Below are 15,586 nucleotides of genomic sequence, written 5' to 3'. Positions count from 1 at the left end.
CTGCCTGCTTTCGATACTGGGAAGAGCTGTCCCAGGCGGCGGCTCCACACTGCTGCCCATGAGGGACCGCAAGGATGGGCTGCGTAGAGGTCCCAGGGTTAGCAGGAAGTGTCACAGTTAGGTTAGGCCCACAGAAGCTCAGTGCAGACAGGCTGGTGGTGAGGATGATTAAGGCCACACCGTCATGGGGGGCCGTCTGCGGGGCCTGCAGAGGGGGCAAGATGCTCCCACTGGTGGTCTGGGGAGCCCCCGAGAGCAGAGGCTGAGAGGGTACAGTGCTATTCATCGGGGTGACCCCAGTCCCCTGAGCAGGGGTGAAGACGGCCAGGCCACCACTGGGGGCCGTCTGTGGGGCCTGCAGAAGAGGCAAGATGCTCCCACTGGTGGTTTGGGGAGCCCCCGAGAGCAGAGGCTGAGAGGGTACAGTGCTATTCATCGGGGTGACCCCAGTCCCCTGAGCAGGGGTGAAGACGGCCAGGCCACCACTGGGGGCCGTCTGCGGGGCCTGCAGAAGAGGCAAGATGCTCCCACTGGTGGTTTGGGGAGCCCCCGAGAGCAGAGGCTGAGAGGGTACAGTGCTATTCATCGGGGTGACCCCAGTCCCCTGAGCAGGGGTGAAGACGGCCAGGCCACCACTGGGGGCCGTCTGCGGGGCCTGCAGAAGAGGCAAGATGCTCCCACTGGTGGTTTGGGGAGCCCCCGAGAGCAGAGGCTGAGAGGGTACAGTGCTATTCATCGGGGTGACCCCAGTCCCCTGAGCAGGGGTGAAGACGGCCAGGCCACCACTGGGGGCCGTCTGCGGGGCCTGCAGAAGAGGCAAGATGCTCCCACTGGTGGTTTGGGGAGCCCCCGAGAGCAGAAGCTGAGAGGGTACAGTGCTATTCATCGGGGTGACCCCAGTCCCCTGAGCAGGGGTGAAGACGGCCAGGCCACCACTGGAGGCCGTCTGCGGGGCCTGCTGAGTGGGCAGGATGCTCCCACTGGTGATCTGGGGGGCCCCCGAGAGCAGAGGCTGAGAAGGTACAGTGCTATTCATGGGGGTGACCCCAGTCCCCTGAGCAGGGGTGACGAAGGCCAGGCCACCAATGGCGGCCATCTGCGGGGCCTGCAGAGGGGCCAAGATGCTCCCACTGGTGGTTTGGGGAGCCCCCGAGAGCAGAGGCTGAGAGGGTACAGTGCTATACATTGGGGTGACCCCAGTCCCCTGAGCGGGGTTCACGAAGGCCAGGGCACCACTGGGGGCCGTCTGCGGAGCCTTCAGAGAGGGCAAGATGCTCCCACTGGTGGTTTGGGGAGCCCCCGAGAGCAGAGCCTGAGAGGGTGGAGTCGTGTCCATAGGGGTGACCCCAGAGTCCGAAAAAGGGGTGAAGACGGCCAGGCCACCACTGGGGGCCATCTGTGGGGCCTTCAGAGAGGGCAAGATACTCCCACTGGTGGTCTGGGGAGCCCCCGAGAGGAGAGGCTGGGAGGATACAATGCTATTCATGGGGGTGACCCCAGTCCCCTGAGCAGGGGTGAAGACGGCCAGGCCACCACTGGGGGCCATCTGCGGGGCCTGCAGAGGGGCCAAGATGCTCCCACTGGTGGTCTGGGAAGCCCCCGAGAGCAGAGGCTGAGAGGGTGGAGTCGTGTCCATAGGGGTGACCCCAGAGTCCGAAAAAGGGGTGAAGACGGCCAGGCCACCACTGGGGGCCATCTGTGGGGCCTGCTGAGTGGGCAAGATACTCCCACTGGTGGTCTGGGGAGCCCCCGAGAGGAGAGGCTGGGAGGATACAATGCTATTCATGGGGGTGACCCCAGTCCCCTGAGCAGGGGTGAAGACGGTCAGGCCACCACTGGGGGCCATCTGCAGGGCCTGCAGAGGGGCCAAGATGCTCCCACTGGTGGTCTGGGAAGCCCCCGAGAGCAGAGCCTGAGAGGGTGGAGTGGTCTCCATGGGGGTGACCCCAGAGTCCGAAGAAGGGGTGAAGACGGCCAGGGCACCACTAGGCGCCGTCTGCGGGGCCTGCTGAGTGGGCAGGATGCTCCCACTGGTGGTCTGGGAAGCCCCCGAGAGGAGAGGATGGGAGGATACAATGCTATTGATGGGGGTGACCCCAGTCCCCTGAGCAGGGGTGACAAAGGCCAGGGCACCACTGGGGGCCGTCTGCGGGGCCTGCAGAGGGGGCAAGATGCTCCCACTGGTGGTCTGGGAAGCCCCCGAGAGCAGAGGCTGAGAGGGTACACTGCTATTCATGGGGGTGACCCCAGTCCCCTGAGCGGGGGTGACGAAGGCCTGGTCACTACTAGGGGCCATCTGCGGGGCCTGCAGAGGGGGCAATATGATCCCACTGGTGGTCTGGGGAGACCCCGAGAACAGAGGCTGAGAGGGTACACTGCTATTCATGGGGGTGACCCCAGTCCCCTGAGCGGGGGTGACGAAGGCCTGGTCACTACTAGGGGCCATCTGCGGGGCCTGCAGAGGGGGCAAGATGCTCCCACTGGTGGTCTGGGGAGCCCCCGAGAGCAGAGGCTGAGAGGGTGGAGTGGTCTCCTTGGGGGTGACCTCAGCGTCCGGGGAGGGCGGGGGAGCCAAGCCGGCCTCCGTCTCACCCCGTAACATGCTATTGATTTGCCGGAACGCTGCTTTCTTCTCCACGTTGAGGTCTTCCGAGGTGACTCGGGAACGCAGTTCAGGGGGTGGGGGCAGCCTCAGGGGCTCCCCTCGCCTGTGTGGCAGCAGAGAAAACCTGCATCTTCGGGGCCTGGGACCATCGGATGTGTTCCCCTCGGTTCCCCTCGGCCCTCTGGCTGTGTCTGCATCCCTGTCGGGCCAGTTCGTCTGTGGTGAGACCACCGGAGCTTCAGCGGGAGGCTGGGGGCTCTCCTTCCTCGATTTCTTCAAGGGTTTCGGGGGCAGTCCGCTGCGTGCGGGACCCCTCTTCCTCCGCACTGGCGGGGAACCCTGGGAGGAGCTGTACGAGCTGTTGATGGCATCTCTCCGGGGGCAGGAGCTCACGCAAGAGGTCTGGGGTTTCTCCACGCAGACGTCTTCTGAGTTGTTGGCACAGAGGTTCCTCTGCAGAGACCCGGGCCTCGGAATGAAAGAAACGGGGCCTCTCTCGGGTTCTTCACCCCTGGTGCCATCCGGGCTCCTCTGATCTTCCCCCTCTGGGACTGCCAGGTCTTCCTTGGCCAACCCTTTCCCGCTCTCACCAGGGGCCCTCGACACCGCCTCCCTGCACGAGTCCAGGGCACACCCGGGCGTTGCGGGCAGCGCAGGAGTGCGGGGCTGTTCCCTCACTGCACAGACGGTGGCTGTGCCCGCTGGAGACGCTGAGCTGCAGGACAGCGTGGAGGTCTCGGCGCGCAGCACGGCCCTCCTCCGACGGACCAGACTACAGGTGGAGCTGAGGACGCCCAGCAAGGAGCGCAGGGTCCGCGGGAGCAGGGAGCATCTTCTGTGAAGCGCTGTTACAAGGCGTCGATGTAAAGTCATGGGACACCTGTAGGCTGGCCTGCGAGCGGCCAGCAGCTGGTGGAGAGCCAGGTGACCCGGGCCGGCCAGGGGCAGTCGGCGATGGCGGGGAGCGGGCTGGAGGTGGCCGGGCCCTGGCGGCAGGTGCCGGCCCCCCAGGGCTCGGGGCGGGGCTGAGGGGCAGGGTGTGCTCAGGTAGTCGCCCATAGGGCACTTAGGTAAGGTCAAGGGCAGAGAGCAGGACTCTGAGCGCTGTCCTTCACTGCCAATTCTGCTGAAGGCCAAGAGCACACTGTTTGGTCTGTTGCTAGGACGTGGCTCTAGAACCTTGTGAGCAAATAATGCGCACGTGCACAGGGCCCTGTGGGACCCTCCCTGTGCAGCAGACACACAGGGACCCAGGGCTGCACACATGCGGATGCGCCCCCATCCCCCCCTCCACCCTCTGGTGCTTCCGGATCTCCTGGAGCCTGCGGATTGGAGGGGGGGAGCCCAGAGCTCTCACGGAACTAACTGTACAGGACGGGTCTTTTTTTTTTTTTTTTTTTTTAGTATTGTTCTTTCCCCACCTTGACTGTGAGCACTGAGACCTTCACTATATTCTGTCAGACCACTTGATGCTGCCCCAAGTTTTCTCTTGGGCTTTGGTTTTGGCAATTTCTACTTCTGTGTTGTCAAATGCACCAAACTTCCCTTCTGCAGCATCTAGTCTGCAGTTAATTCCGCCCAGCAGTTTTTTTCATTTCAGGGACCGATTTTTAGCCCTAGGAGTTCCAGGCGGTTCTCTTTTACACCTTCTAGCTCTCTCCTTACGTACATTTTCATTTTAAATATCCTTGAGCACAAATATAAAGTCGTTTTGAAGTCTTTTTCTGCAAGTTCCACCATCTCTGCTGTATCTGCTTCTATCTAGTCACGGTTTCTCCCCCTACGTCACGTGTTTCTGCTTCATCCTGTGTATAAATTTCGGATTGATTGCCAGACATTGTTTGATGTGCTGTGTACTGCATTCTGCTGTTTCCCTTTACAGCACGTTGGGCCGTGGCCCACAGACAGTTAAGTTCTTTGCAGTGCAGGTGGACCCTCACTAGGCTTGTCGTTAAGCTTTGTTAGGGCAGGTTTAGAGAACTCATTACGTTAGGGTTAGTTTGGGCCCTACTCGCACAACCAAAGTCTTTTCCATTTTATATGACAAATATTTCACCATAGTTCCCTGTGCTCTACAGTAGGTCCTTGTTGTTTATCTATTTTATATATACTAACTTGTGTGTTAATCCCCAATCCCTCACTTAGCCCTCCCTGCCCGAAAAATGGATGCTTAAATATTCTGATAGGCATAAGACTGTACAAAAAAGGAACAGTAAAAAGAAAGTTATGCAACCAAACAGCAACTTAGCCACTTATATCTAATCCTTAGACAGATGTGATTTTTAAATTTAATTTTACAGAAATCATCAAACAAAAAATGATATTGTAAATTATTATTGTTTGCTGCAAACAATATAACTTTACTACAGGAAACATTAAGGAAACAGACTTTTAGTTCTATAGCTGACAATACTGCTCTACTTATACTACCATTACTCAAAGCATCTAATGTAATTGTTATCACACATTTATATCTGGTGTTATTATATTATTTTGGTAGTATGGTCTCAATATTTCTTTAATTTATTGGATATGTATTAAGAAACATTTTTTATTATATACATTATTTTGGTTGCTGCTCCCACAATTACAATCACACAATCATAAAACCTTATGCAATCCCTTTTAAAATAGCACCCAAGTTAATAAAATACCCAGGAATAAATCTAACCAAGGAGGTGAAAGACTTACACATGGAGAACTACAAAACATTGATTCAGGAAATTAAAGAAGACTTAAAAAAATGGAAAGATATCCCATGCTCCTGGATTGGAAGAACCAGTGTTGTTAAAATGAACATACTGTCCGAGGCAATCTACAGATTTAATGCGACCCCTATCAAACTACCCAGGACGTATTTCACAGAACTAGAACAAATCATATTAAAATTTATATGGAATCACAAAAGTCCCAGAATTGCCAAAGCATTACTGAAGGAAAAGAAAGAGGCTGGAGGAATAACCCTCCCAGACTTCAGACAATACTACAGAGCTACAGTAGTCAAAACAGCATGGTATTGGTACAAAAACAGATATATGGACCAATAGGTACAAAAACAGACATATGGACCAACGGAACAGAACAGAGAGCCCAGAAAGGAACCCACAAACTTTTGGTCAACTAATCTTTGACAAAGGAGGCAAGAACATACAATGGAATAAAGACAGTCTCTTCAGCAAATGGTGCTAGGAAAACTGGACAGCAGCATGTAAAGCAATGAAGCAAGGAAGCTAAATTCCTTACACCATACACAAAAATAAATTCAAAATGGATCAAAGACTCAAACGTAAGACAAGATACAATAAACCTCCTAGAAGGAAATATAGGCAAAACATTATCTCACATACATCTCAACAATGTGCTCCTAGGGCAGTCTATCCAAGCAACAGAAATAAACGTAAGAATAAACAAACAGGACCTAATGAAACTTACAAGCTTTTGCATAGCAAAGGAAACCATAAGCAGAACAAAATGACAACCTACAGAATAGGAGAAAATATTTCCAAAAGATGCAACTGACAAAGGCTTGATCTCCAGAATATATAAGCAGCTCATATGACTTAATAAGAAAAAAACCAAAAAACCCAACCCATAAATGGGCAGAAGACCTAATAAACAAGCAATTCTCCAAGGAAGACATATGAATGATCAATAGGCACATGAAAAAATGCTCAATATCACTAACTATCAGAGAAATGCAAATCAAAACTCCAATCAGCTCTCACCTCACACCAGTCAGAACGCCCATCATTCAAAGGTCCACAAATGACAAATGCTCGAGAGGCTCTGGAGAAACGGGAACCCTCCTACACTGCCGGCGGGAATGCAGTTTGGTGGAGCCACTGTGGGAAACAGGATGGAGATTCCTCAAAAGACTAGGAATAGACTTACCATATGACCCAGGAATCCTGCTCCTGGGCATATATCCAGAAGGAACCCCGCTTCAGAAAGACATGTGCACCCCAATGTTCACAGCAGCACTATTTACAATAGCCAAGACATGGAAACAGCCTAAATGTCCATCGGCAGATGACTGGATAAAGAAGTTGTGGTATATTTATATAATGGAATACTATTCAGCCATGAAAAATGACAACACAATGCCATTTGCAGCAACATGATGTCCCTGGAGAATGTTATTCTAAGTGAAGCCAGAAAAATATCATATGATATCACTCATATGTGGAATCTAAAAAAAATAAAGGAGGCAAATGAACCTAAATATAAAACAGAAACAGACTCATAGACATAGAATACAAACTTGTGCTTGCCAGGGGTGAGGGGGGTGGGAAGGGACAGACTGGGAGTTTGAAATTTGTAGATACTGACCAATATATATAGAACAGACGAACAAGTTTATACTGTATAGCACAGGGAAATATATGTAGATCTGTGGTAGCTCACGGTGAAAAAGAATGTGACAATGAATATATGTATGTTTATGTATGACTGAAAAATTGTGCTCTACACTGGAAATTGACAAAACAGTGTAAACTAACTATAACTCAGTAAAACAAGATTAAAAAAAAAAAGAGTATTAAAAAAAAAAAAAAGATGTCCTGGGGTCTCCTCCTCCTCCCAGCGCCAGAACCCCAGGCTGGGGCGCCTGATGCTGGGCTTATAACTCTCACTCCTGTGGGAGGTTCTTTGTGGCTTATTCTTCAGCTTGTAAGTTGCCCACACCCGGGGGGTATGGGGCCCAACTACATCATGAGAATGCCCCTCCCACCATCCTGCTGTGGCTCCCTCTTTACGTTTCCAGTTGAAGATCTTTTCTTGGTAGGTTCCAGTCTTGTTTCCAATGCTTATTTAGCAGTCAGTTGTGGTTTCACTGTGGTCACGAGGAGAGGTGAGCTCATGGAAGCCTATCAGCTAGTTTTCAGCAGTCATTACAGGCCGGAAGGAACAGCCATGATATACTTAAAGCACTCAAAGGGAAAAACCTAGAATCTAGGCTACCTGCGCAGCAAAGTTACTAATCAAAACTGAAAGAGACTTAAAGAGCTTCTCAGATGAGTAAAAACTAAGTGTTCATCAATCCTAAACTGACCTTATAAGAAGTATTAGGTTTTCTTTATACGAAAAAGAATAAGAAATAAGAACTTATATAAAGGGGAAAATCCCACTTTAAAGTAAAAATGGAGCAATGGTTGTGAATCAAGCACTTAAAAAAGCTGCTACAAAGGCTAAAAAACAAAAATTGTAAGAACAACTATACTTGCAATAAACATTTATAGGAGGCACATGAAGATGTAAAAAATAAAATTAAAAAAAGAGGAGAGAGGGAGTAAAACAGCAGATCTTTTAGAACTTATAGGACCTTAAATGATAATCTCTTTAAAACAATCAGATACGTAACAGAGCAACTTATATGAACCTCATGGTAACCATAAATCAAAAACCTACATTAGCTATGCAAAAACAAGTAAGAGAAACACAAATGTAACAATAAAGAAAATCAACTAACCATAAGAAAAGAGTATGAAAGAAGGACAGAGAAGAACTACAAAAACATGTAGCAAGGTGGCAGGATATAACATTAACATGCACAAATCAGGTGCATTTCTTTACACTAACAATGAAATAGTAGGAGAAGAAAGTAAAGAAACAATCCCTTTTAAAATTACATCCAATAAACAATAAAATACTGAGGAATAAGTCTGACCAAGCAGGTGAAAGATTTATCCATGGAGAACTACAAAACATGGATTAAAGAAATTAAAGATGCCTTAAAGAAATGGAAAGATATCCCATGCTCTTGGATTGGAAAAATTAACGTTGCTAAAATGGCCATACCGCTCAAGGCAATCTACAGATTTAATGTGATCCCTATCAAGTCACCCAGGACACTTTTCACAGAACTAGAACAAATAATCCTAAAATTTCTATCGAATCACAAAAGACCCAGAATTGCCAAAGCAATATTGAAGAAAAAGAATGAAGCTGGAGGAATGAGCCTCCCAAACTTCAGACTATTCTACAGAGCTACAGTAATCAAAACAGTGTGGCACTGGCATAAAAATAGACATATAGATCAATGGAATACAAAAAGAAAGCCCAGAAGTAAACATGCAGACCTACAGTAAATTGGTCTTCGACAAAGGAGGCAAGAATATACAATGGAGAAAAGACAGTCTCTTCAGCAAGTAGTGTTGGGAAAACTGGACAGCAGCATGGAAATGAATGAAGTTACGACACTCCCTCACACCATACACAAAAATAAACTCAAAATAGCTTAAAGACTGAAATATAAGACATGACACCATGAACCCCTAGAAGAGAATATAGGCAAAACATTCTTTGACATAAACTGTAGCAATGTATTCTTAGGTCAGTCTCCTAAGGCAAGAAATAAAAGCACAAATAAACAAATGCGACCTAATCAAACTGAAGCTTTTGCACAGCAAAGCAAACCATAAAGAAAATGAAAAGACAAAATACAAAATCGAAGAAAATATTTACAATCAATGTAACCAAAAAAGGCTTAATTTCTGAAATACACAAATAGCACATAAAACTCAATAACAATAACAAAAGAAATCACCCAAACTCCAAAATAGGCTGAAGACCTAGTCATTTCTCCAAAGAAAACTACAAATGGCCAACAGGCACATGAAAAGATGCTGAACACTGCTAATTATTAGAGAAATTCACATCAAAACTACAATTAGGTATCACCTCACACCAGTCAGAATGGCCATCATTAAAATGTCTACAAATAATAAATGCTAGAGACATTGGGCAAAAGGGAACCCTCCTACACTGCTGGTGGGACTGCAAATTGGTACAACCACTAAGGAAAATGGTATGGAAGTTCCTTAAAAAACTAAAAACAGAGCTATCAGGTGATCCAACAATCCCATTCCTGGGCTTATCCAGAGAAAACACTAAATTAAAAAGACACACGCACCCCAATGTTCAAGCAGCGCTATTTACAGCGGCCAAGACAGAGAAGCAACCTACATTTCCCTTGTCAAATAAATGGTAAGTAAGTGTTTTATATATACATCTATGTATACACACACACACACACTAGAATACTACTCAGCCATAATAAAGAATGAAATGATACCATTTGCAGCAACATGGATGGACATACTAAGTAAGTTGGTTAGATAAAGATAAATACCATATGATATCACTTATATGTGGAACCTAAAGTATGCCACAAATTAACTTATTTACAAAACAGAAATAGACTCACAGACATAAAAAAATTTATGATTACCAAGTGGAAAGCAGGAGGGAGGATAAATTAGCAGTTTGGGATGAGCAGACATAAACTACTACATATAAAATAAATAAAACACAAGGTCCTACTATATAGCACAGGGAACCTTTTGCAATATCCTGTAATAAACCATAATGAAAAAGAATGTGAAAAGGAACATATAAAGACTCACACACATATATATATATATATCTGAATGACTATGATGTACACATTCAAACAAAATATTATATGTGAATTAAGCCATTATGTAAACAGAATAGCATAGTAGACTATATTGGAAAATGCAAGACTGGCCAAGATTCAAAAATAATTGTGTAAATTATCCCATTAGCAGAAAAAGCACAATGAGAAGACAACAATTAAGTAGGATAAATGTAAAACGGTATTTAATAAACTCATTGACTAGTCATGAAAATTACTCTTAGCAAAACTGTAAAAGAAACCAACTTCCATTACAAAGTGAAAATAATCAAGAGTATGGCGTTGGCTTGGAAACAGACACATATATCAATGGAACAGAATAAAGTTCATAAAGAAACCCGTGCATACATGATGAATAATTAACAAGGGAGCCAAGAATATACAATGGGAAAAGGACAGTCTCTTCACTAAGTGATGCGGGGAAACCTGCATAACTACATGCGGAAGAATGAATATGGACCCCTATCTTATTACCAAACACGAAAGTCAACTCAAAATGCGTGAAGGACTTGAATGTAAGACCTGAAACCATCAAACTACCGTAAGAAATTATAGGCAGTAAGCTCCTTGACATCAGTCTTGGTGACGAGTTTTTGGATTTGACATCAAAAGCAAAGGAAACAAAAATAAAAATAAGCAAGTGGGATTACATCCAGCTTAAAAGCTTCTGCACAGCAAAAGAAATCAACAGTAACATGGAAAAGCAACTTACTGAATGGGAGAGAAGAACTGCAAATAATATACCTGAAAAGGGTCTGATACACAAAACATATAAAAAACTCCTACAACTCAAAAAACAACAACAAAACCCCCAATCTGATGAAAACATGAAAAGGATCAGTGGCACTTATCACAAAGGAAACAGAAATCAATACCACAACAAGATGTCACCTCACATGTGTTAGGATGAGTATTATCAAAAAGACAAGATGTAGCAAGTGTTAGCAAGGCACGGAGAAAAGGGAAACCTGTGTCTGTTGGGAACGTAAATTAGTGGAGCCACAGTGTAAAACAACATGGAAGTTTCCCAAAATATTAAAAATAGGGCTATTATGTGATCCAGCAATTCCACTTATTTATCTGAAAGAAATTAAAACACTAACTTGAGACAGTATCTGCATGTCCATCTGAACCGCAGCATGAATGACAATAATCAAGATATGGAAACAACTGAAGTGTCCACCAGTGGACAAATGGACAAAGGAAATCTGGTATGTCTCGTGTGTGTGTGTGTGTATGTATGTATATAACAAAATACTATTAAGTCATTAAAAAGAATGAAATTTTGCTATTTGCATCAACATGGATTGACCCTGACGGCATTATGCTAAATCAAATAAATTACTCAAACAAACATGCATGACTTCACTTACAGGTGGAAACTAAATAAGACAAAACCAAAAAACAAGCTCATAGATACAGAGAACAGACTGGTAGTTACCAGGTGTGGTGAGTGGAAAAGAGGAAATAATCGTCAATGGGGTCAAAACATACAAATTTCCATTTACAAAATAAATAACAAGATGTCATGAAACATACAGTACGGGGACTCTAAGTAATAAAACCACATAAAATACTTGGTATTACTAAGAGTAGAATCTTATCACAAGAAACAATGTGTAAATATATATAATGATGGACGTTAGCTAAACTTACGTGGTAACCATTTCACAATACATATAACTATCAAATCATTATCTTGTATACCAGAACCTAATATAAAGTTGTATGTCTATTATATCTCAATAAAAACAAACACAAAAACACTATGCAATTTGTAAAAGGATACATTTGGGATAAGATGAACATTTAGCAACATTAGTAATAATAACGGTAACCCTGGGCACTTCCTTTGGTGATCATTGTGGTAACGGTTTAATTCACATTATCTCACTTGCAAGATAATCAATCATAAAAAGATCTGTATCATAGATGATTTTACAGAGAACGAAGCTGTGGCTTGGAGAAGAGTTAAGCAATTTTCCCAAGACAGCCAGTGGCAGAGCCAGGACTCAGACCTGTCTTTCAAGTAGCTAAAACTTGGCACCAGAATAAAAGTGCACAGACTGATTTTCATCCTACTAGACTACATCTTACTACCTAATCACTTCTGGTCCCGGCTACTTCAGCTCTCTGAACTTCAATTTTCATTTACATATAAAACGTAGGATATGAAAACCTGCGTTTCCTATCCTGCAAGTTGTATTGAGAAAGAATGGGGTTAACGTTGCTTTGAAAATTGTAATAAGATAAATACAAGGAAGACAGGCAGTGGTCATGGCATAGTGGTAGCCTCAGCCACGGCAGCCATAGTAAAAGCAGAACAGGTTAGTTCTGGTCTCTGCACAAGATACAAATTGGACACTCCATTGTTCTTAGTCATTTTCTTGCTAAATAAAAATAAATGAAGCTTAAAAGAGTACAGCACATCCAGAACCAGCTCATTAAGCATGGAGGGTTTGGGGCGGGTGGGGTGGGGGGGGGGCGGTGTATGTTTTGCTTTGCTACATAGAAGAGGGCTGCTATTAACTTTAAAAGTACAGTGACTGTCTAATTGTGGTTCTCTAGTAAAAATGTATTTTGGGTCCTATTCTTGCATTTCCGGAGTGGGAGAGGAAGGTGGGGGTGGCAGGGACAGGCTTACTCTACTGCACAGTGACGTATGTCCACGCTAACACCCCATTCTAGTGAGTCAGCGCAAACACTTCAGGATGAGCAATGTTGGAATAAAGAGAAGGCATCCTGGACCAGGCATTCATTTTCATAGACTCCAGGTGCCCAACTACAGGAATCACACACTCAGCTAAACAAAATGCAAACAACATGAGAAGAACATAAAAAGACAGCAAGTTCTTGCTTTTTGTTCAAAAACAAAAGTGACAATTCCGTTTTGCTTTACAGAAACCTGCAACTGTTCAGGCAGGTCCTGCAAGCGGTTGCAATTATCCAGGTCACCTCAGCTGTAGTTATTCCTCCCCTGGAGGTAGAAGAACTCTAAATAAAGATTGCCATCTTTATTTCTTTACTAATAGAAATTCCACTCACAGTATTGTCCGTGTTCTTTGGAAGGAAACAGACTGAAAACTGGCTTTTTACTAGACAAATTCAAAGTGAGGTGCAGACGAAGGAAATAGAAAAATGAATCTAACAAGAGTGAGCACGATGAGTCCAACAATATTTAGAATCCAGACAGGAAGAAATAATCTCAGAGCACCATGAACTAGAAAAAAAACAAAAGGAAAGAAGGGAGCTTCCTGAATCTGATTATCTAAGTGAACTGACAGTGGAATAGCAAAGAAGAAACCTGACTCCATACTAGATGCATTCCTTTGCCTTTAACCCTGTGTTGTTTCCTGGGCTTAGTCTTGCTGGCTCTGCACCTTTTGTGAAACCATGTTGCCTGTAGCCTGAAATAGACAAGAGAGCCTGTTCCCAAGGCTCTGACCTGTAAGGATATTAACACTTTTCCATTCATATAAAGAATACAAGTTGCAACATAGAAAATAACACTTGTTTGGTTGGAGGTTTACAGGGACATCATGAGCTAACCCACATGCACAGCTGCAAGAACACAGGATTCCAAGAATAAAGAATTCCTACAACAAGAAATTTGCAGCAACCAAGCATTCCCTTTTCCTTTTTTTTTTTTTTTTTTTTTTAGTATAGAAGCCTTAAGTCTGACTTGGAGAAGATGGTTCTCCAGGACATTAATGGGCCATCTTCTTGGTCAGCCGGATTTCTGAATAAAGTTGCTATTCCTTGTGCCCCAACACCTCATCTCCTGATTTACTGGCCTGTCATGCGGCGAGCAGAACAAGTTTGCACTCAGTACCAATAACAAACAATACAATTAATAGGCAAATATTGAGAGTTTTCTCAGAACCAGATGCCAGCTTTCACTCCTTCTCTTCAGTACGTACTGAAGACACTGTCAGGATAATAATGCAATAACAACAAAATAGGAGGCATAAAGATCAAATTTTAAGTGAGGAAACTGTCACTGTGTGTGCATGGCATTATTATTATGCATGGAAAATCCACCCTAATCCAAAGACATTTACAATTAGTAACTGAATTAAGGCATGGTTACTGGGCTGAGGATCAGTATATAAAATCAACTGGATTATTCTGCAACTGGATTATTCTGCATGAGCAAGAAGGAAACAGTAAATAAAATTAACCTGCAAATACTAGACTAGAAAACGAGTATCCACAGGAGAAAAGAACCAATAAAAGATTAACTTACACAACATAAAAGAAAATGCTTCAGGCCTCATGGCGCCTGGCCTGTCCACCCTACAGGGGCCGAGAGATCTCCCAGCCAGGCCGGGTCCAGCCCGGGCTGTGGGGTGCTGTGCACAGGCCGGCAGGGGCCCAACATCGGCCTCCCTGTGCAGCTGGTGCTCACACCACACTGGCCCTGGTCTAGCACCTCTGAGCCCAGAGGCTCTGGGTGATAGAAATTTTAAAAATAGGTCTTCGTATCAATATAAGAAAAACACAAAGAACCAACAGAAAGTGAGCAGACAATATGAAGAAAAATAAGCCCAGGAGGCTGACGGACCTTCTGAAACATACTCCCCTGATGCCAGTCCAGGTGAGAGGATCCCAGCAGGGCCCCAGGACAGGAGGCCAGGAGGCAGGACCACCAGGGAGGGGACAGCGCCCCCTGCTGTGGGAGGGTCCAGGACCCAGGACTTCCAGTGGGGGCTCCAGGTCTCCTGCCTCAGCCTCGGCCCCCACTGCACCGTCAAGCACAGCCCCACATCACCACCCCCAAGCCGGGGAGGATTCTGATTGTCCAGGTCAGAGAAAGTCATGTAAAATGTGACTGTCACACAAAAGTCAAGGTCTCAACTGTCATCACAGCACTTCCTAAAGAAGAAACCTTAACTTCACCCTCCAATCAGGCAAGAGGTTACAAAATGCTCAAATGAGTATCAGACTCACGTATTCATCGACTGGGTCACCAACAGTAGGAGCAAAAATGACCTGTGCTGCTGAACTGGCCCATCAGCTGGTGGCTGTCTCCCCAAAAACACTCAGATTCCTCGGTCCACTGCGGGGTCCTAAATAAATCAACACAATAGAGTCAGCGGGCTGTCCGTGAGCAGGCGCACATGGGGGTGGAGGGAGGGGTGTAACAGAGCTGTAAGCAGGTCAGAGCGCCTGCACAGGAATGTCACCACTGTCTGGGGGGTGTGCTCCCTTGTGATAAAATCCACGCCTCCTACAGTTCTCACGTGGACCCGAAAACAGTAGAAAGTGCTCCATTCAGAGCTTTTCAGGCAACAGAGGCGACACATATTTCAAACAAGTTTCCCTATAACGAAATGGGATCTTAAAAAAAAAAAAAGGAAAGAAAAGAAAAAGGGAAGAGAAAGAAAGACTTAACATTACCTCCATCTTATCTGAGCTTCCAGAAGGGGCCCAGGTGATTCTGCAGAGAGAGACACGTCGGAAGCTCCGTGATCCCATGCCCCTCTGAGACTCTCTGGTGCCACCTCAGCATCTGCAGGTGTGCTGGGGCTGGCACAGTACCTGCC

At 45.6% G+C, this 15,586-nt stretch overlaps 1 protein-coding gene across 10 annotated transcripts in view; it reads right to left on the bottom strand.

Moving 5' to 3' along the window:
* Nucleotides 1–15,586, bottom strand: part of LOC116153395 (ubiquitin carboxyl-terminal hydrolase 3) — a 213,828-nt gene that overhangs the window by 41,222 nt on the left and 157,020 nt on the right. For 7 of the 10 annotated variants that reach the window (XM_064485514.1, XM_064485516.1, XM_064485513.1 and 4 more), the window contains 2 exons: nucleotides 15,441–15,581; nucleotides 14,988–15,109 (listed from right to left, as the gene is read on the bottom strand). In XM_064485514.1, the coding sequence (XP_064341584.1) occupies nucleotides 15,448–15,581 (134 nt within the window). In that variant the 3' untranslated portion in view covers nucleotides 14,988–15,109; nucleotides 15,441–15,447. Of the gene's footprint in view, nucleotides 1–6,317; nucleotides 6,448–14,987; nucleotides 15,110–15,440; nucleotides 15,582–15,586 lie in introns of those variants that run through there. The other 3 variants (XM_064485518.1, XM_064485519.1, XR_010380831.1) reach the window with 3 other exon arrangements.

This window comes from Camelus dromedarius, chromosome 5 (genome assembly GCF_036321535.1).
Source record: "Camelus dromedarius isolate mCamDro1 chromosome 5, mCamDro1.pat, whole genome shotgun sequence".
Classification (NCBI taxonomy): domain Eukaryota; kingdom Metazoa; phylum Chordata; class Mammalia; order Artiodactyla; family Camelidae; genus Camelus; species Camelus dromedarius.
The sequence above is the reverse complement of the archived record's forward strand: the minus strand, read 5'-3'. Positions and strand labels throughout refer to the sequence as shown.